Here is a 20968-nt window from a genome sequence, read left to right as displayed (position 1 = left end):
GGATATTTTCACAAAACATGAAATTTCTTGAGAAATAGAAGTGCAATTTCAACAATATCGTGCCTAAATGTACTATTAAAACATCACACTGGATCTAAAAAGGCACAAACATTTAGTCACAGGTATCTGGATCGTAGTGATCCTGTAATCGTAGTGTGAAATTTTAACAAATTCATCCTGTGGTCTGGATTGGACCCTGCGGCGGGCCGGTTCTGGCCCCCGGGCCGTATGTTTGACACCCCTGATTTACATCATTCATCTACTCAAAAGCCCAAAGAGACACATAGCAGTGTTCTGTACAGTCAAGTAAGAACATTTATTTATTTATGTATTTGTTTGTTTGTTATCAACAATTAAGTCATCCCTTATTTAGATGATGACCCCCAAATAAGGAACTACAGTTGCCTCACATGAGAGTCTGTAGGTCATGGAAGATGGAGGGTTTATACTTGGCATGATGATTCATTAAACATCATAATTTAGTAGTTGCATATCCAGGACAACATTTCTTTTAGTTTTGGATTTAACTTGAAAAATATCTTGAATTCCACCTCCCTAAAGAATGTGCGTGTTTGACAGAGAGAGCGAGCGTCACTGCACCGCTGAGCAGAGTTGTTCACAGTGATAGATAACAGAATCTTGTAACATCATAGAATGAATGTATGTGTGTGCAGTTATTTTTCAGGTGAGTTGTTAGCTTTAAATCAGCTCGTTGTTCCCTCCCTCAGAAGGCACTTAGAACATCTATAATAATGATGCATTAAGGTGTCAGCGGTGCAGGCTGCCTGATTCATCACTGCAGTCTGCTCATGGTGAGAGGCTGTCTTCTGTGCTTACTTTCCCTTATATTAATGCTTCATTGGCTACATTACACTACATCACATCTGTGTTTGATAATGATCTTAAACACACACACACACACACAGACACTCTCTTTGCACACAAAAACCACACCACGTCTGTTTTTACCTCTAATATTCTACTTGAACATCAGCATTTTGGTTTTTTTTCTTCCCTTTGGTGCTTGTGAATCAAGTGATGCAGAGTATAAAACATCTGCACCTCACAGGGCCCTCCTATTGGCTGTTCTATTCTGCGAATAGTTCCCTTAAATACAACTACTAAATATCTTTACTCCAGCAAAGCAACCTAAAAAAAAAAAGAAAAGAGGGAAGAGCTGGACAATGAGTGCAATCAAACCTGTATCAGTATGGACAGCACCGAGCACTAGAGATGGAGTGATTTCCCTTCAGTCATCGGTTGCATTTGTAGCACACGTCTGTGCTCATCTGGTGGGAGGGGGCGTCGCCATCCCAAAACACTAGTGTTTTGTGGATCTGTGGATTAAACGGCAAGCAGCATTTCCCTTGAGATCCTTTCCCACTGCGGCTTTGAACTGAAATTTCCACTTTATCCACACGTGTGTGCAAAGGTTAAGAATGGTGTGTATTTCAAAGCTGTCAAGTGTGTTGGATATTTTTGAAGCAAATACAACATACGAGTGAAAATGGCTAAATCGTAAGAAAAATGTGGCCACATGGTTGGTGTAGTGGTTAGCACTCTAGTCTTGTCTGCATGGAGTTTGCACGGTCTCCAGGTTCTCCGGTTTCCTCCCACAGTCCAAAAACTTTCTGGACACTCTAATTGGACTTTAGGTTAGGGTTCTCAATGGGCCTGAAATTTACAACCCGACCCAACCCAGCCCGTGTGTCTTTACACCCGAACCCGACCCGGCCCGAAATACATTTTCCCATTGATCGAAGCGTGGTGTTTTATTTGCAGCAGGCACCGCCTCCTGGTGCTTGCTGGGTCGTCCGGTACCGGCTGCTAACAGGCGGGACTTCACATACTGTTGTACATTTGCCATTTGGTCAGCGGTCAGCGTCCGCAATTGGTTGAATTTCGGCCACAGGAATGGTGCGGCTTTGTGGAGTGGTGCGCAGAACCGGTGTGCATGCAGGGGCGTCAGGTCTGCCCCGGTCCATCAAGCGGGCAGCCAGATTCACCACCTCTTCACCACACGTGAACAGTGATGATTCACATCAAACAACATATAATTTACAAACTGAAATGTGAAGAAATGGATTAAAAATGGATACAAAAGAAATGTGTTTTATGAGGGGAAAAAAGGAAGCCCGACCCGCCTTATTTGCAGAATTTTTCGGACCGAACCTGGCCCGAACCCACGGGTCTGGTGAGGTTTGTTGGGCCGTCCCGACCTGTTGAGAACTCTACTTTAGGTGTGAGAGTGAATGTTTGTTTGTCTCTATGTGGCCCTGTGATGGACAGGCAACCTGTCCAGGGTGTACACTGCCTTTCGCCCTATGTCAGCTGGGATTGACACCAGCGCCGCCTCGTGTAAGATAAAGCAGTGGAAGATGGATGGATGGATGGAGGGAATAACGAAAAAAAAAACTCGCACATTGAGAGCACCAAGGTTCCAAATGGAACGAGAGGCTGAATCAGAAACAGGCTGGTGCTTGCCGGTGTGAAAACGCTATCAGTCTTCGACAGTTAATGTAGGAGATACTTTTTTATCTGAGGAGCCCGGAGAGAGCCGTCCCTCTCACCAAATGTAGGGAAGAGGGAGGTCAATGCTAACAGCAGCGATGGACAGGAAGTAATTCAAAAGTTTGCCAAAAGAGAGCATCACTGACAGCAGCTTTAATGAATGATCAAAATGTTACTTTCACACTATACTTTGATTGGTGTGAAAGTGCCTTCACTTGGGTGAGGATGACAACGTGCAAAGTCAAAATTGCAATATGTAGCCAGAGTTAACAGGATCAATTACATGCAATGAAACAAAAATAGGAGCCTTTAACTGTATTACGCGATTTTTCAGACTATCTGTGTTTTTGATGTGATGGTTTTCACCCTTGAATGACAGGGCACAAAAGAAGAATTTTAACCAATGTGTTGACCTGCAGCCATCAGCCATCCCTCCTCTGATTACAGGTTGTAGCTCAGCTGGGAGATGATGTCTTCTGACCTGACATAAGGAGGAAATTGGCCCCCTTTTACCTTTACGGGGGGTTCCTCTCTCCTCACCAAAGAGTTTTCCTGAGAACAGAAACAATAAATAGTTTGTTGATGAGACAGCTGGCCTCCAGAGGCAATAGCATACCTCCCACTCAGGCTTTTGAATTTCAAGGAGAGGTGCTTTCTACAGAGCCCCTACAACTGCTGAGAGGGAAGCAGGCTTCTGTTTCTCAGACAAAGCGCTTACATATTTCACAAACTTACCAAACATGTTGCCATTGGGGGATATTCACATGCAGGGTTCACGGTTTAAAGATGTTGCACAGACAAAACAGCCCCACTCCAGGATTCAAGCTCTTATCAAAGGACTTAATGAATGCGACTTTATAAATGAAGAGTGAGTGCGCGTGACTAGCACTGAATGAAGCGTCCGTGAACGCGAGTGAGCCACGGGCTAAAGTGGGCCCACCCGTAACGCCACGTATGGTTGTAACATGAGATATTTACACAGAAAGACGCTACGCGGAAGGATTTCATTGTTGTTTTTATTAAAACAACGTAGTTTAAAGACGGGGTGAACATGCCTGCATCTTTAGAAAATAAAACAGCACCAGCACGGCATCAACATGCCTCGATGGTTTGAAAAGAAAACACTTTAGCCTACCAGAAGATGAAGTCTCTCCTCTGGAACTCCATGACTGTGTTTGTCATCACCTTTGAACAGAGCTGAGCTATACCAAGCTGTTGCAAAATGGAAATTATAAAATACAATTGATCACATTCAGTGCTGTGAAACTGTCATCTTTTATGCTCTCCGTCATGTTATATTTGTAAGACCGAAACATGATGTTCATTTACAAGTACATTTATTGCGTCTATTAACTGCATGGGTGTTAGAAAGTGCCCAGACGGTAGGTTTTTATTGAAGAGCATATAATTCAAGTCGGTAAAGTCATAGTTTTCTTCACTTGTAGCCTCAAATTTAAATCTTTAAATCTTTGTTTAGCATGTTTAACATACAAATTACAACTAGAATGCACCATAAATCATCATCACATGTCATTTGTGTCCAAATCACATGTGGTTTTGAAAACTCATGTGAGAAGTGACCAACAGAATAATTTTTAAGTTTTGGTTTGATGTCTTCAGGCTATCCACTGCACTTTTACTGTCGTGGTTCTGTCTTGTTTGGTTCTTTTTGTATTGCTCTGTTTCTTTTTCCTTCTCCCTGGTGAACGAAAGTTAACTGTTTGGGTTTCAGCCACCATCCACCCATCCTGTTCCCTGAATGACAGGAGTAGCTGGAGCTGTCATAGCCTACAAATAAAGCCGGGGCGTTACAAGCCCTCTTAATTGCACCATTCATTAGTTCACACCAGCGGCTGGAGACTGCCAATCACACGCCAATCTGGAGGATTTACCTCAAAGTTGCAAAACTCACGGGTGACCACAAAATCAGGCTTTAAATTGTGTAGCGTGAACTGAAGATTGTGCAGTGTGAGTGAGGCTTAGCAGGCTTAAAAGCATGAACATGTCTAGGAAATGTACAGCAAAGTGTATAAATCGAGTCAATCCTGTTCTAAGTCTTGAAACTTTCTGTATTCTTTTATACTTATATTTAGACATAGCAACAGCTGCAGGCTAACCGCAGCAGATGTGATGTCTCATCAGTGCGCAGCTCCACAGGTACAGCTTGCTGTCATCAAGCATGAATCGACAGCAGTGCAATGATATTTTTTTGCTGGTGGTCTGAATTGTACACCCCGCTGTTGTGGTTTGGATGATGGAAGCTTTGCTCTATGTAAATATGGAAAGAGAGGTGCTTGTGGGCCAAATATTAAATCTGTGTGTAGCAGTAGGCCATGAATGCAGTGATTTACCTGGAAGTAATATCTGCACCACACGGCCTCAGTCCAGAGAGAGCATAATTTGATTCCGCAAGAAAACAGTAGATAAATATTATGAAAAATAGCAAAAACACAAAAATAAACCACAGTTTATCTTTAATTACCTGGTATTCTGAAAAACTTATGCCTTGTTTCCACATTGTTTTGTGTCTGTGATTTACAGACTCTGAATTTATGCTCAGTGGATTCGACTCATTCGTAAAAATTTAAATTTAAATTGTGACAAGAGCAAATTTGTGCGTAGTATAACGTGACTATTTTTCTATTGCCGTTTCCACAAGTTACAGAAATGTGACAGGCTTCTGCTGTTACAAACTGTAACACTGTAATATTATTTTATTTGATAATACTGAAAAATGACTGATATACAAATTGCATTATTTTTAAAGACTGAACTAACTAATTGTTGTTTGAGCGCTTCTATCTCTTGTATTTAAGAGGACAGAACTGCGCATGAACAGTTGATGAGAGTCTACGACTAAAGAGCAAACATTTCTGCAGCCTGGACAGAACAAATATTTTAAATCTAAATCAGTGCATATTATACATTTGCTATAAGTAAATGAATGTCAATGAAGATAACTATTTGCAGTGAACCATTTAGGGCGATCAGACGATCACTGCCACATCAGAGGATTTCACTAATGAATGAAGTTAGCACTGCTCCTCCTCATGCAGCGTCTTTCTTTGTTTAGAGATGTGTATCGATTCCCGTCACTGTGGGACAGCAGCTACAGCTGTTTAATTAAGTCAATGCAAAGGAACCTAAACTCTATACTTGTTCGGTCGGTGGGAGTCAGTCTGCAGATGCCTCAAGCCAAGAGTGTAAGAGTACAACCATTACTGGGTTATTATTTTAATGTATACATCACAGGAAGTGTGACTTAATCAGGTGAGGCATTTATATTCAACGTGCTTGGGGTTTGTTCCCAATGCAGGTGCTGTAACCAAGCAACTGAAACCTGCACACTGAGATGATGATAATGATGATGATGATGATGATGATGATGAAGAAAAAGTTGCAGCACTTTACTCGGCTTCTCTGACTCAACTAACTCTAATAGATTTCCAGCCTCGCAAATATCTCTCGGCAGTCTTTTTAACCTCGGATGGAGACTCACTGTGGAAATCTTTTTTTTTTATGCTTTACACGTGACTCCACACGACTCTGTGTTGAGGCCTCGTGCAGCCAAAGTTGCAAAAAGTCCACAACAACGTGATAATTACTGCTGAAGCTGAATACCTACCCTCACACAAACTCTCCAAACGGTATATGCACTGCATGCGTCAAATTCAAATTCATTTGTTTCCCTTTACTTGCGTTGTTTTAATTAAATGTATTCATATTTACATCTCTATATGTGTAATTGTGCAGCTCGGGAGACAGACACTGCCACAGCAAACTTATCCACCATATTCTTGGTTGCTAAGGTGATAAATCCCACATCATCGGATTGGTTGCCTTTAGAACTACAGTGACAATGCAGCCTCCTGCAAAGCTCAGCTCTTTTCGACTATAAGCTCTTGAAGAGGTCACTGCAGTTGAATGAAGACGTATATGAGGTATCTTACTGAAGTGGCATCACAATAAAACCATCATAATTGTGTTACATTTGCTGATATTGCATTCTAATGCAGGTGGACTCAGTCTATACAGCCTGGTCTCCTATAGAGTAAAATGCTATTTTACTGTTAGCATAGGAATTGTTACATTTTTTACATTTTGACTGAATAAAACTTTTGTGTGTGCACGCGCGTGTGTGTGTGTGTTTGTATGTATTCGCTCTCAACGTTTCAGAGCAGAGGATGTTGCTGAAATGCACATCATTTCAAAACTAATTTTTAACACTTGGCAACTTTTTTTTTTTTTTTTTCAATCATTTAGGTTTGACAAGGTGGTTAGTAACCCATTTTCTTGTGGGGCGTCACAGTCAGAAGAGTTATTTGTTATCGCTTTACACGCAGACACCTTAAACTCATTCTCATGGTTGAGCCACTGTCTCACTGCTGCATTCCGCCGCTCAGTCCCTGACTATGATTTTAATTAATACCAGTCTGGTGAGAATGTGTTGTTCCAGTCTAGTTGTCTCTGCTATAAATTCACCAAACAGACGCAGGCTGCTTGACAAGTGTTTACACAAATAGATCAAAAAGCAATGCACAGAGCTCTTTATGTGAGGATTAGCAGGCTGGAGGAAATTGCTACACAACTGATACTGACAGTGTTGATCTTGGCAAAGAAAGCGCTTCCGACGTGCTTTGCCTTTCACTGCAAATAATGCACACGCATGTGCATGCAAAACAGTTTCTGTGCACGCGCAGCGCTCACTTAATTGACTCTATCTCACCATGGCAACCAATGGTGCCTATTTGACCTGTGCACTCATACACAGTTGTCTTTGTTTGTATCATTCTTTCATTATCTGCGTTTACATTTATCCACCGATTATGAAGATTGTTTGCCTATGCCATTTATTGTGGAGAATTAAAAATAGCCTAACTAAGGCCTGTTGACAATAAATACATCTTACTAACTGTTATTTATTGATGTATTCCATTCCTTTTATGCCTTACACACCTTCATTGTTTCCAAAATTGCAACACAATAGGTAATCTAATCCCAAACGCACGTTCCAGATGCCACCAATCAGACACTGTGGATGGGCCTATCAGCCTTGGGCCTGCCCACGATTATGTTTTGAATAATTGAGATTAGCATCGTCACTCACTGGACACCTAAAAGTTGGTGATGTCACTTCATTGAGCTTGTTATGAGTAAGATACTCTGTGGTTTACAGTTTCTGCTGCTGTAGCCCTTCTGCTTTAAAGTTTGACATGTTCACATATGGTCTTCTGCTTACCTTGGTTTTAATGAGTGGTTGCATGTAGTGTTGTTGTTGTTGTTGTTGTTGTCTGTCTAGTCCGACCATTTTCCTCTGACCTCTGACATCAACAAGCCGAGAACTTCTGCTCTCTGGATACTTTTTTTCCGATCATTTGCTTTAACCTCAAGAGATGGTTGTGTGTGAAAGAAAATCCCAGTAGATCAGCAGATTTTGAAATAAGACCCGCCCATGTGGCAACAACATTCACGCTGCCTTTTCCTCTTAATTCTGATGCTCTACAGCAAGTCTACTTGTCTGAATGCACCCATTTGGTGCCATGTGATTGGCTGATTAATTGTGTTAACAATTGCCCTCAATAAAGTGGCTGGAGAGTGAAAAATGTACAATAAAAACTTCTCATTTCATTAAAATATGTTTTTAGAATTAACACTATGTAACCTTCCCTGTGAATTCAGAAAAGTTAGAAAAAGCAATGTGTAGAAGATCTGGTTGCATCAAAGCTAGTAACTGGTTTTATTGGTGAGACTTATTTGTGTAAAACAAACACTGCTACTGTTTCATACATTAGATATTTATCATTTAGACCTTAATTATAATAGGAACAAGCAGAAGTGGGAGGAAATACGCTTCTACAGCTCTATTTGCATATGTGCACACTGCCCATCAACCACACAGCTGCATATCAGTGAGTGCACAAAATAAGCAGTGACAAGTCATTCCTCATGCAAACGTTAAAAACGAGTTTATTGTTACATGTATACATTTCACAGAAAAATGGTGGTGTGTTCCCTCCCTTCTACATCAGATTGAAATCTCCTAAAAACTGAGCTTTATTTCTTCATATGGTGTTCATATGTTGAGTTGGAAGAATGAAGGATACTCTATGCATTTGTTGCAGGAAGAACTGTACATTTATATTCTTTAAATCTGTCTGTTATCTGAATGCATGTGAAAAAAAGACTCCATCATGATAGAGAGGAGACTAACCACTCATATGTCTGAATGTCTTGTCACTGGTATCTTGTGGGTGAGTGGTTTGTTCAGCTCACACTCAAATCCAGTATGGAAATCTTAAAAGTGTATTGTATGTGATAGCCAGATTAGGATAGAAGTAGATGCGTAGATGTGTGTCACACCTCTGTTGTTTTTTATAGAATATATAGTTATTTCACTTACAATTTATTCACAAAGTACTCAAATTTAACATTTATGGGGGAAGGGGAGAAACGCGCAAGGATCACAGAGAGGCAAGATTTTCAGCTACGATGGGCTTTGGAGCTTTGGAGCTTTTTGCACAGTGGCAATTATAGGATTGTTTGAAAGGTGGCCAAGAGGGGTTTAATTGTGGCCCACATGTATTTGTTTGAACTGTAGACAAACATTCTCCGTTCAAAATCGTTTAATGAGTAATAAAATAGAGGGAACGCAAATCCACTGAACAAATTTCAACACGGAATCATCACTCAAAAGAAGCCATACGGGTTCCATCTGGTTAAATAAAAAGGCAAACAAATGACACATGTTTGGATTCACCCATCCATCCATTATCTACCGCTTTATCCTCCACTCTCGCAATCACACCTATGGTCAATTTAGGGTGTCCAATTAACCTAATCCCCATATTGTTTTTGGACTGTGGGACATGCAGAAAGGCCCTCGTTCCAACCGGGTCGCCAACGCGGGTCTTCTTGCTGCAAAGGCAATAGTGCTCATTATATAAATATGTTATTTAGAATTTCCCTGCGTGAAGGTTTGCATTTATTGATTCCCTATAAATAAATAAATAAATACTGGACGACAACATTGGATATGAATAATGAACTGTTTTTTGCGTGTGGCCTGGGGGTCTAGCAAGTCATATGTGTATATATATATGTATATATATCTATATATATATATATATACATATATATATATATATATATATATATATATATAAAAGTGTAACATTTTGCGTGTCCTCCAGCATAACTTTTTTCTTTTTTCCCTGACTCTCACAGATGCAGATCTACATGTACAACTCAGATGACTTTGACAGCCTCAGTGCAGCGCTCAGGGAGAAGAGGATCATCGCAGCCATGGCTGTGTTTTTTCAGGTAGGAGTGTTTTTTTGGATTTATTCGGTGAGACTGTGTGTCCATCCCAGTGGGATGCCAGATTATTGAAAGATTTTGGACATTGTGGTTCATTATTTCCAGTACAGCTCAGCCCAAATTGAATATCTGCTTCCCACTATAACCTGCTTTGAAAGAATACAAAATCCTTGAGTGCATTTGATGTTATTAAAAATTTTTACAGAGTTTGGTAGATGAATGCATTAATTAAAAATGACTTAAACTAATTATCCAGGTGATTTTAAATGTGACTGTGGGAAGTATTGACTATCATCGCAGACTTCACTACAATCCAAAAAACGTGGGTTAAAGGCCGGAAGCTCCAATGAACGCTGCGTCTGTGTGTGTATCTGCGTCATTACCTCGTTTATGAAACCCTAAAGTTTCAGAACAAACAGTTCAGCCACTGCTGAGAAAATAGGGTTGTATTGTTTTCCTGGGCTCTGCGAAGCGGATCGGCACTTCCGTAGGTTGATGTTGTCATCAGTATACCTCACCACTCCTCTCACCACCGTAGCGCCTCCTGGTGCGGGCACTAGTCAGGGCACATCCGGTTGCGTACATTGAACCGCAGAAGAAGAAGAACTACTCTCGTTGTAGCTGCTGAGATGCAGAGCATCCACCGTGCCAGAGGGGGAGCTGTGTATCTGAGAGCTGGCCTACCAATTATGTCACTTCCAGGTACCTGGCCAATCACAGGACAGTGGGAAAGCTCTCATTGGCTGGCCAATCACAACACAGTCCATTAAATTACATAAATTATATTAGGTGGACCTTTTGTCAAGTGAGAGCTAGTGTCTGGCTGCCAGGTGAATGTGGCAGACCGCCATGCTTGGCAAAGTCAATGTAGCTAATAAGGAAATACCTCATAAGTCACACCTCAAAAAAAAAATCGGACCTGTCCCTTTAAGTTTGAGGAGGAGTCTGAGGATTAGGTTTAAAGCCTGCGTTTATCTGCTCCCCTCATTGCTCTTATCACATGTCTCATCTCTCGTTTCCATTTGCTTTTTCCTGTTGGTTATCCAGGAAGATAAAGAGTCAGATTTTGTCTGTGGGTGTTGTGAGGGTGTGAGATCAGGATCAAAGTGCTCTCCTCTTCTCCCTGCCTGTTTATTGGTGCTGTGGATGGACTGGGATCACTGTGAGCTCCATCACTCTCAAATGGCAGGAATGAAAAGTTCATTTGAGGCCTTCGATTACCCAAGTGGGCTTTTACTTGGACCATTAACCCCCAGTTAATATGTCCTCCTCTTACTCTCTTGCTCTGTCTATAACTCTCTTTCAGTGCCCTGCTTCACCACCTGTCTTTGAGTTTGGGATCTATCACTCTGCTTCAGTTCAGATGTTTGTCACTTTCACGTCATAATAATGCCCTGTGTTTTTACCACACTCCTTCCCATTCGTATTATGTCCCATTATGTGCCATAATCGCCAGTGAACTCCTCTATGTAGCACTGGATGTGTGGTGATGTCTGTCATACTAGGCGGATGCTGAAGTGAATTTTAGTTATGTAGCTTCTGTAGTGACTTATGAAAAGTTCTTGTCACAAACGTACACCTCTGTTCCATGAAAGCTACACATCTACGTGAAATGGTAATTTAAACACATGATATGTAGCATTTCTGCATTCAAATGTTTAAAAAAAAACATGTTGAGTGGTGTAGATGGCAATTCTTACACATTGCTACATCCCAGTATTAGGCAGGATGCTGTTACTGCTTGCTACCCATTGACCTTACTACCAAGTTACCACTACAGCTAGGAAAAAGGAGCCTTTTGGCGTACACTGTGGTGTCTGCCTCGCCAAATGGAGAGCTACTGTGTAACCGTAGGAGCATAAGCAAAGTACAACAGATGCTGCGCTCATGTGATGATAATAGGAAAGGCTCCTGGTAGCGTGCAGCAAATGTCAAGGTAAACAATATTTAATAGCCTTCATGTGTGCATTTAATTGGATATGACAAATGAAACACTCACAGTGGTTAAATGCCAGTAACGTATTAAATCGCTGATGGAGCTGACAGGTGTAAATGGTGGCAGATGGAGAGGAAAGCGTTTGCTATGAGATCTTGGGCCTCGGAATACAAAGACACACTATTTAGAAAGTAACAAAACCCTCTTTTTTAAATGTAACCCAATATACATGTCATTGAATATAATGTGTTTAGAACCTAGTTAATAGTTTAACTGAGAGATTAATTGAGAGAGAGAGAGTCTTAAGGTACCATACTGATATCTTCTATGTAGAGCTCATCTGTGTGTAATTGGAAATAACACATATTCTTAGAGTTTATTCCTTGTTTCACCATATGTTCTTTGTGTAGCTTAGTTACACCATGGCGGAACACTTGTTCACTTTTAACCTGATACTTTTAGTCTAAACATTCACAGCCAACTGAGTAATGCCCACACAAAACTGATTTGCTAATCTTCCTGTTTCGAGGCCCAAGGCCACATTTCTCCTGCTACAGGCGTCTTTTGTGTGCTGCACCGATAAGCTAATGACGTGACAAACTGGCTGTAACAAAAACTATGTGTCTTTCTCTGTGCCTCAGAGCCATTTGGACCTGCCCCTGAGGTGTTGTCCATCTTGACTCTCTCTTTGCAAAGAAATAAACAGCACGTCCAACGATCCTTTTGCTACTCAAGCTTTTATATCCTCATCAGACGTCTTAAGACACATTTTTTCCACAACAGGTGGTGACCTGAGGGTGGCATTAGTGAAAAGAGCAGTGAGGTCAAGTAATAATTCTGTGGAGGATTATGTATCACAGATGACACATGTACTGTAAGCCTATGGAGAAATGTCTTTCCCTGAAGCAGCAGGTGAAGTGACAGGAAAAACCCCATTGTCGTCCAGTGTGGGACACCTTTCATCTGTTATTTTAGCTCCTTCTCCATCCACCACTCTTGATATGGTGCTACACACACATTTCCTCTGGGCCTGACAATATTCCACAGTTACAGCTCGCAAACCTAAAAAGACTGACTTAGCCCGTGCCCACCGCATGTTGGCTGTTGCAGCGGGATCTCAGCAGGCTGTGCTTGTGTACTTTGTGTATGAGGAGTGTGTGGGTGACGGCCTCAGAAGTGCAGTTTCCTTTATTCAACCAGAAGCTGCTCACATGCTTCAGTTTGGCTCTCACAACCTGAGAAAACAGGCTTGAACTCTCTCTCTTGCTGTCTGTCTGTGTGTATGTGTGTGTGTGTGTGTGTGTGTGTGCTTGGACACACATTGCCTGGATTGTATCTATTGTACAGTCTATTTAAAGGGCTGCTGTAGGCGTACACACACACACACACACATACACACACAGGTTTGCACAGCTATTTGTTTGTATGACTCTGCAATGGTCTCCATTCATTTTGGTAGCCTCAACAGAGCGTTATCCCTAACCTTAACGATTAACCCCTCTGTTACCGTCCTGTCAGCGCATGCATAATTCTCATTACCATAACTCCTAGACTGTTTGTGATATCTATAAAATTCCAAAGCTATACCAGAAAGAAGAGAAATAGAGCTTTGCGCTCACGTGTCATGCGGCAGCCTCTGGGACGACCATCCAATCGGACATTCATTGAACATTTTGACAATTCTGCAGCCATAAAATCAAAATAAATCCAGGTGGCCTGAATATCATGATGGCCATTAGAGGGTTCAAATGTAATTGCTTACCTTTAACCATTACCAGAGCCTCAGGAATACATTTTAACTCGTAAGTTAGTACCAGGCTTTGGTCCTGACAAGGTCAGCGTTTAACCCATCAATGATCCTAAATAGATAACAAAAAAACACACTCACACTTCTCTGATCAGTGTGTGTGACTGTGAGTCGCGCATTTTATGTTATCGCTTGTATTTTTTCACTCTGTGAGGGAAACTGTAGTTGTATGTCAGGACGTCACTGTGTGAAGATAGTGTTTGTTTTTGTTTGTCGCCGTCTCAAAATATTTACATGAGTAAATCGTCTTTATGGGCCTGTGTCGCTGTGCATCGCTGTGTATGTGTATGTGGGGCAGAGCCCGGAGAGTCTCTCGGGCCCGCTTGTGTTGACGGTGATGAGTCCTGTTGAGAGTCCTCCTGGACTGTAGAGTTTAAATATGTCCTCTAGCTCACTGTACTGTGCTACAGCAGCCTCTCTCACAACACTCCATAGAGACACAGAAGCTGCCCCTGTAATTGTTTTCCTCCATGCTCATGAAAATGGCTGCCTTTCACTTGCACGGTGGCATTTCCCTCAGAATGAAATCAGGTGTTGTGGTCCAACTTTAATGAATGCAAACATTTTGCCACATGTTTCTGCTGCCACCATTTTAAAATTAGATGGCCAAAATACTTAGAATAGAATAGAATAGAAATACTTTATTCATCCCCAAGGGGAAATTGTTTTAACATAGCAGCAATACAATACAAAAACAAATATTATAAACATAAAATGTAAAATGTGCAACAGTGGGGAATAAAATAGTGCAATAATAAAGGAATGGCATAAAATAGTGCAATGGCATGCTGGATCTCATGGAGAGACACTGTGCCAAGTGAGTTGGTTACTTTTCAAGACAAGCTATTTTCCTTCAGGTGTCTCCTCATATGCACGTATACACTCACTCACTCCTCCTTTTTCTTTCTTGTTAATCAATGTCTCACTGCTGCCATCATATACTTTTACAAGCTCACATCACTGCTGCTGAACTGTGCACTGCTGATGTGCAAAATAACCCAGACTTTAATTGGAGCATTCAAGAAGAAATAATGTGCATCTCCAACCAGTGACAAGAGAGGGCTTTGCATTATGCAATTTCTCTTTCAAAAAAAAAAAAAAGGACGTATTACATGGAGATTTGAAGACAATGATGGACGGACACGCATGTGCATCCCGTAAGCTAATGAGGCTAGACCCGTTGCAGCATGATTTCCCCTCTTTCTCAGTTTCATGCTAGAATATGTTGTCTCGATGAAGCACAAGCATGTGTGAAATAGAGTGCTGAGCAAATGCAGAGATTCTCCATTGAACTAAGTTTCCATGAATCCACCAGTGTGCCACATGATTCCTGTCTCGTAACACATCACACTTTATCTACACCTTTTAGAGGCATCGGGGTGATTTAATCCAGTCCAACAGGTTTTAATGCAAATTTAGTCAGACATGTAGATGAGAAGCACGTAGCTTGTGTAATTGGCAGGAATTCACAACAAAAAGTAAACTCTGCACTGACTCTGATACAGAGTGACACTGACAGGAGCACCCACAGCAACAAAGACACCACAAACTGCCAATGAAAATGAAATGTGTTTCCAGTGTAATTGTTTTACATTGTTATTTGTTTTTACTCTCAAGGTCTCTTACATGAAATCGCTTGGTTTTACATTTTCAAACAAAGCTACTGAACTACTGAACTCGCCATACAACTTTCTTTGAGGCAGAGCTTTAAGTTTCAACTTTTTTCTTTCTTTTCTTTTTAAACCAGTTTGTTTTATTCATCTGCAAGATGTGAATATTCTTTTTTTTTTTTTCAACTTAACTTGAAGAAATGTGTTTCGCTGATTATACAGCAGTGTATCAAAGAGATACGTCTCCAAGTTGAACATGCTGAGAAATGTGATGATGATCTTTGAAAAGTATGTTTTCACACAAATGGAAATATCGGCATATACATAATAATAATAAAAAAAAAACAACTCCACACAGTGGGAGGAAGTCCAGTCCGACAACACTGTTGAATCAGCTCTGTGATTATTACTTGGTTACAACAAAGCATAGCAGTATGTCTTTTTATCCTATAGGGAGGGACATTTTGGGTTAATTTGTACGTCTTTACCTTTGCCCAGCCTTAATTATATAATTGTTTTAATCTCATTATTCTGTTTCAACACAGTCTTGCCTGTCTTGTTTACTCCTTTAAGCCTTTATCCATCCATTAGAAAGCCTCTCCCCCTCCTTGCTATCAGTGTATATCCGCAGCAACTCCAGTGTCATGTATTAATTAAGTCATCACCCCTTGGGTTGCAGGACAAATTGGCCCCATCATCTCGCCTGAGTTCTAGAATCATGCTTTTATGGCCCACCACTATTTTGCAGCGCAGCCTCTGACTGAAATAGACAGCAGTTGTAAACAGCCATCATTGCCCTTTTATTTGCTTATTTACAGCGCGGCGTGCCTCTAATGTTCCCTTTACTCTCAGCCAGGAGCGGAGGCATGCAAAACCTGAGGCCCAGCTGGGATGTAAATCATGTGGAACACCCACTCTAACTTTTTTACCATTTTGTTTTAACATGGGAATCCCACTGATTTTTGTTTCACATGACTTTGAAGAACTGGTTTTTCATTTAATATTACAAAGTGGGAGGAAGGGAAAAGGACGAACAAAGACAACGAAGAAAACAAATTCCAAAATAATACAGCGCAGGAAGGAAGAAAATAAATCCTGAACACACTAAAGATCAGCCTTATTCTCATGGTATTTACAGTTTTAGCACTATCTATGCTGCAATCATTCATGTAATTGACTTTTTTGTTGAAAGGGAATGCATGCATTAAACCTAAAATACCCATATTTGCATGCCATTAAGGAGTTTAAAATGATATAAAGCAACACACATGTTTCTACTACTTCAAATCTGCCTATAAATGGAAGTTAAGGGACAAGCTGTCAGTCAGACAGATACAACGTGAGACCAATGCCAAAGCGTCTGAGACATGTGTGTACTTGAATGGCCATCGGGGGGGTGATTCCACTCCTTCGGGTCATTGCATAGCATGCATCAACAGCTGGGTTGTTTAAAAATAGAATCTGCTGCATCAGACAGTCAACTGGGTTGCACAGCCGAAACACCTTGTGTGCAGATATGCAATTGGTGTTCATGTAATGTCAGGAGAACTAGGAGAAAACCGTAAAACTACACAGGCAAGATTTCAGAATGAGGCCACACGGTTGATGTAGTGGTTAGCACTCTTGCCTGTGCAGCAAGAAGACATGGGTTTGCAATGCGGTCGGAACAAGGGCCTCAAGTGTGTGGGAGTTTCCTCCCACAGTCCAAAAACATGCTGATTTTGGGATTAGGCAAATAGTTTGCTCTAAATTGACTGTCGGTGTGAATGTGAGCCCTGTGATGGAGTGGCGACCTGTCCAGGGTGTACACCGCCTTTGAACAAAAAGAGCAGATATTCGATCAGCCTATCACATGGTCAACACACAGAGACAAACAAGCATTTAAGACAAGATAGTCAAGCTATAGGTATTAATAAACATGCATTTCTAATAAAATATGTACAGTGCATCGACATAAAACTGACAAGTGACCGCTTCGGCTATTTTCCCCATCTTCCACCACCTAACCATAAATTGGCCACAGTTAAAAGGGTACATTGTGAGGGATCTTGGATGGATGACAAAGGATGGGGGGTGAGAGAGAAAAGCGACAGAGGCCATAAATATGAGGGCATTTCACAATGTACTCGTTTTTTTTTTTTCTGATTTGTCACTGCAGTGCTCCTTCCCCAGAGAAATAGAAGGATCTGGAGTTGTGGAGACAAACGGTGAATGAAAAATGTAGGATTTGAAGAGATAGATCGAAAGATAAATAGATAGATATATAGATAGAGAGAGAGAGAGAGAGAGAGAGAGACGGAGAGAGAGACAGTAGGACATCATGAAGTGAGGGCCTGGTGGCTGAGGATCTCCAGGGACGAGCCTGTGGGCTTTCAGAGACAAACATTAATAATGAAACGCTAATTCCCTTTGTCCTCCTTTCTTTCTCCTCTCCACTCTGTCTCTGTCTGTCATTTTCTATGTGTCTCCATGGCCGCCTTTATTTCTCTTTATCTCTTTTTATCCCCACACACACACACACACACACGCACACACACACAACAAGCACTGTTTTATCCTCACACATTTTCCTTCTTGCAACAAAAACAAGCCACCATTGCGAACTTCCTCTGCCCATTTGTAAACGAACTTCCTCTCAAAGCCAGTTCAACTTCTTCTTCTTTGTCCCCAAAGTTATATCTAATTCAGCATTTTAGAGATCAATACTTTGACTCCAAAAAAAAAAAACCACACAAATCATCATGCACAACACAGAAAAAAAACCCAGGACAGCCAAATACTAACAACACTGTCAAACACTTGGGTTGTATTTGATGGTGTTGCCAATGTCTGCAGGGTGTTGTTTTGTGTGCTGCACACGTTATCCAATTGCTACCATTTGCATGCCTTTCATTTGTTTTCATTTGTCAGGGATTTACAGTGGCCTTAGCATTAAAAAAACATGTCTTTTGTCTTCACTTGAGTAGTAACCTTCACTTTCAAAACACAAAACACTGGGTTTTCGGCTGCTTTGTTCTTCCGGGCTACTGTAGAAACATCGTGATGGCCTCCTTAAAGGAAGGTCCTTGCCTTAATTACATATCATTTTTAAATGAACATGCAAACATACATGTTTATACTTTATTCACTTACCTTCAACAGTTCCTCCTTAAGGTTACACACTGGTCCTTTAAGTTGCCGTATGTTAGGCTCTTGGGGCCATTGTAGCTTTGTCTGCTTCGTCAGCTGTACTAACTCTTGTTGTCCATGGAGGGTGATCAGACAAAATTGTTTTCCAATGGCATGCCACCTGGCATGCATTCCTCATTTGTCACACAGTCTCCTGGAGCTGTTTAGCCATGTGTCAGCATTTAAACTTTTTTTTTGGCACGAGGTGAAACACTATGCAGCCATTACTGCCAGTCAGAGCAGACAGTTTCAGACACAAAGCTCATTTCTAACTAGTCTTACTTTAAAATGAACATAAAACAATAAATATGTAATTGAAATGCCGACAAATGTTCTCGTCTGGCTGACGTTTAGCTCTGGTTGAGCAACATACCTTGTTTTTTTTAATTCTGATTATGTTTGTTTTATATATTTGTATTACTTGCAAACTGCTTTGGTCAACCGCTAAAGAAATGAACCAGTTTGAGCTGCATCCTGTCTTGATGGAGTAAAGTGCATTTCCCTGCTCTAAGCAGGGACACTTGTTTGTGTGGACAGTGACTTACAGATAACTCCCAGTCTACCTCCCCTTCTCCTGCCTCACTTCAAATCAAATCAAAATCACATACAATTGTATTTGTATAGCACATATTTACATCATACATTATCTCAAGGCACATTATATCATATGGTAGATGCCTCACAATATTATAGAGAACACATTACATGAAAATACACATCAATTGTGGTTCAGTTAACTACTTCAAACCAGAACAAATACTGTACAGTGATCAGCCACAGTAGGAAAACCAATTGGTGTTCAAGTGTGTGTATTTCTACTGTGTGAACTGATGGGTCCCTCTTCTCTCTTGCTATGTATTTTCCTGGATATGGATGAAAATGTGGATGAAAGGGCCACTTCAGTATGTTTGCCTTTTCACAAACTTGTCGATTTTTTTTTTTTCCCAAGATGATCGTTAAAACTGTCATGATCAAAGCCCTGCATCAATCACATCATAAAATCCTGTGGCCTATCCACGTGGTGCCAACTCGTTTCATTTTTGTTAATGGCGCACACGGCACCCCTGCAGAACCTGTAATTAAGAAAGCTTAATTCATTGAGCCACGTTTACGTTTTTGAAGCAGCCACAAGGTGTAATACCAATTAGGATCAGTATTGGGGCCCCACCACTCCTCACAGTAGAGGAGTCACAGAGAATCAGACTTTGTAAAATAACATATTCATATATAAATGGACAGAAATATTTAAAAGCTCATAATTACTAGAGCTTGCTTTATTTCAACTAAAACTGAACTAAACGCAAAATGCTCATTAAATGTTTACCCTAAATATACTGTTATATTATCTGAACCTCCAGTAGCAAGAATAGATCATCATGTCATTGTCAGCTGGTACGGTGCAATTGGCAAGCTTTCATTGAGTTCCATCCTCATCCTTTGAAATATGACACTCACAAAAATACTAAACTGGAAGCTTCATAAACACAGCCCAGATCAGTGGGTGTCCCCAGGGTGGGTTGACACTCACTTATCACAGCTATGTGAGTGACCAGAATTAAATATTTATCGGTACTGACCACATACTCACACCCCTGCATGCTGAAAGGACCACTTATTCTTACACACTGGATCTCAAAGGGGGAAAAAAAACCTATTAGTGATATACATTTTTAGAACATACTGTAATACATGAAAATAAAGAAAACATTTGTTTTTCTTAGCCTTAAAATAAACCTTTTATACAGTATGTACGAGCACATCATTCCTGGTATGCAAAGGTCACCGTATACAGTATGTTCTGAGTCGTCCAGTAGCATGATGCATATTAGTAGTAGCACTGGCACCGTGCAACTGCAGACACCTGTGGCCATCTACACAAACATGTGGCTAAACAGAAAGTACTGTACATCTGCTGCCTAGGACTCCTGCATTAAACAAAATCTACTTTTTTTAAAAAAAGTCAACAGCAATGTGTTTTTCCAGAAACAATGTTGTGGTTACTGTGAATAGTCGAGACCTCGCTGCTGCTGACAGTTCACTTCTTTGACCTTCGCTCAACAAAAGCTGTTTGCAGCAGAGCGGTGGCAACAAAAGCTTTCAAACTGAAGAAGACGATGCACATGTATTTACACGGGCAACAGTGAAATTGGCTTTCCGATGCATTTTTTTCTTAGTAGTAAGGAGCAAGTTGACAACAATGCTGTGTCCTGCTGTCTCTGCTGACTGTCCATCACGCCTTGTGTGGGTGCTGCTCTTCCATTTTAGCAGCATGTCATTCTGCATTTGTATGGAAGGGAAATGTCTCTCGCATGCATTTGATAAGAAATCCTTGTATTGTCCATGAAAATTGTTCACCTTTCTTTGTGTGATGGATATCTTTCTGCAGCCCATGCCAGCATGACTCTCGGTACACTTTTGCAAACCGGAGAGGTGTCTAATCACACAGAGTGGTCTTCATGTTGGAGGGCGCTCATGTTTTACCATTTAGATATAATTTATTTTCTTTTTGCTTTGGTTTTATTGATTTCCAGCTTCCATGACAACAATGATTCTCTAATTGAAGACAATGAAAACGCATGTGTTACCATGACATCGCTCACTCTTTGAGCTCGGATGGAG

The 20968-nt window shown here is 40.9% G+C and overlaps 1 protein-coding gene across 1 annotated transcript in view; it reads left to right on the top strand.

The window, feature by feature from the left end:
• The window catches only part of ptprga (protein tyrosine phosphatase receptor type Ga), a 353219-nt gene that overhangs the window by 259624 nt on the left and 72627 nt on the right, over positions 1–20968 (top strand). Inside the window, exon 5 of the mRNA XM_044023374.1 lies at positions 9736–9831. Within this exon, the coding sequence (XP_043879309.1) occupies positions 9736–9831 (96 nt within the window). The remainder of the gene's footprint in view (positions 1–9735; positions 9832–20968) is intronic.

The sequence above is a fragment of the Solea senegalensis genome, linkage group LG4 (assembly GCF_019176455.1).
Source record: "Solea senegalensis isolate Sse05_10M linkage group LG4, IFAPA_SoseM_1, whole genome shotgun sequence".
Classification (NCBI taxonomy): Eukaryota; Metazoa; Chordata; class Actinopteri; order Pleuronectiformes; family Soleidae; genus Solea; species Solea senegalensis.
This window is presented reverse-complemented; position numbering and strand designations above follow the sequence as displayed.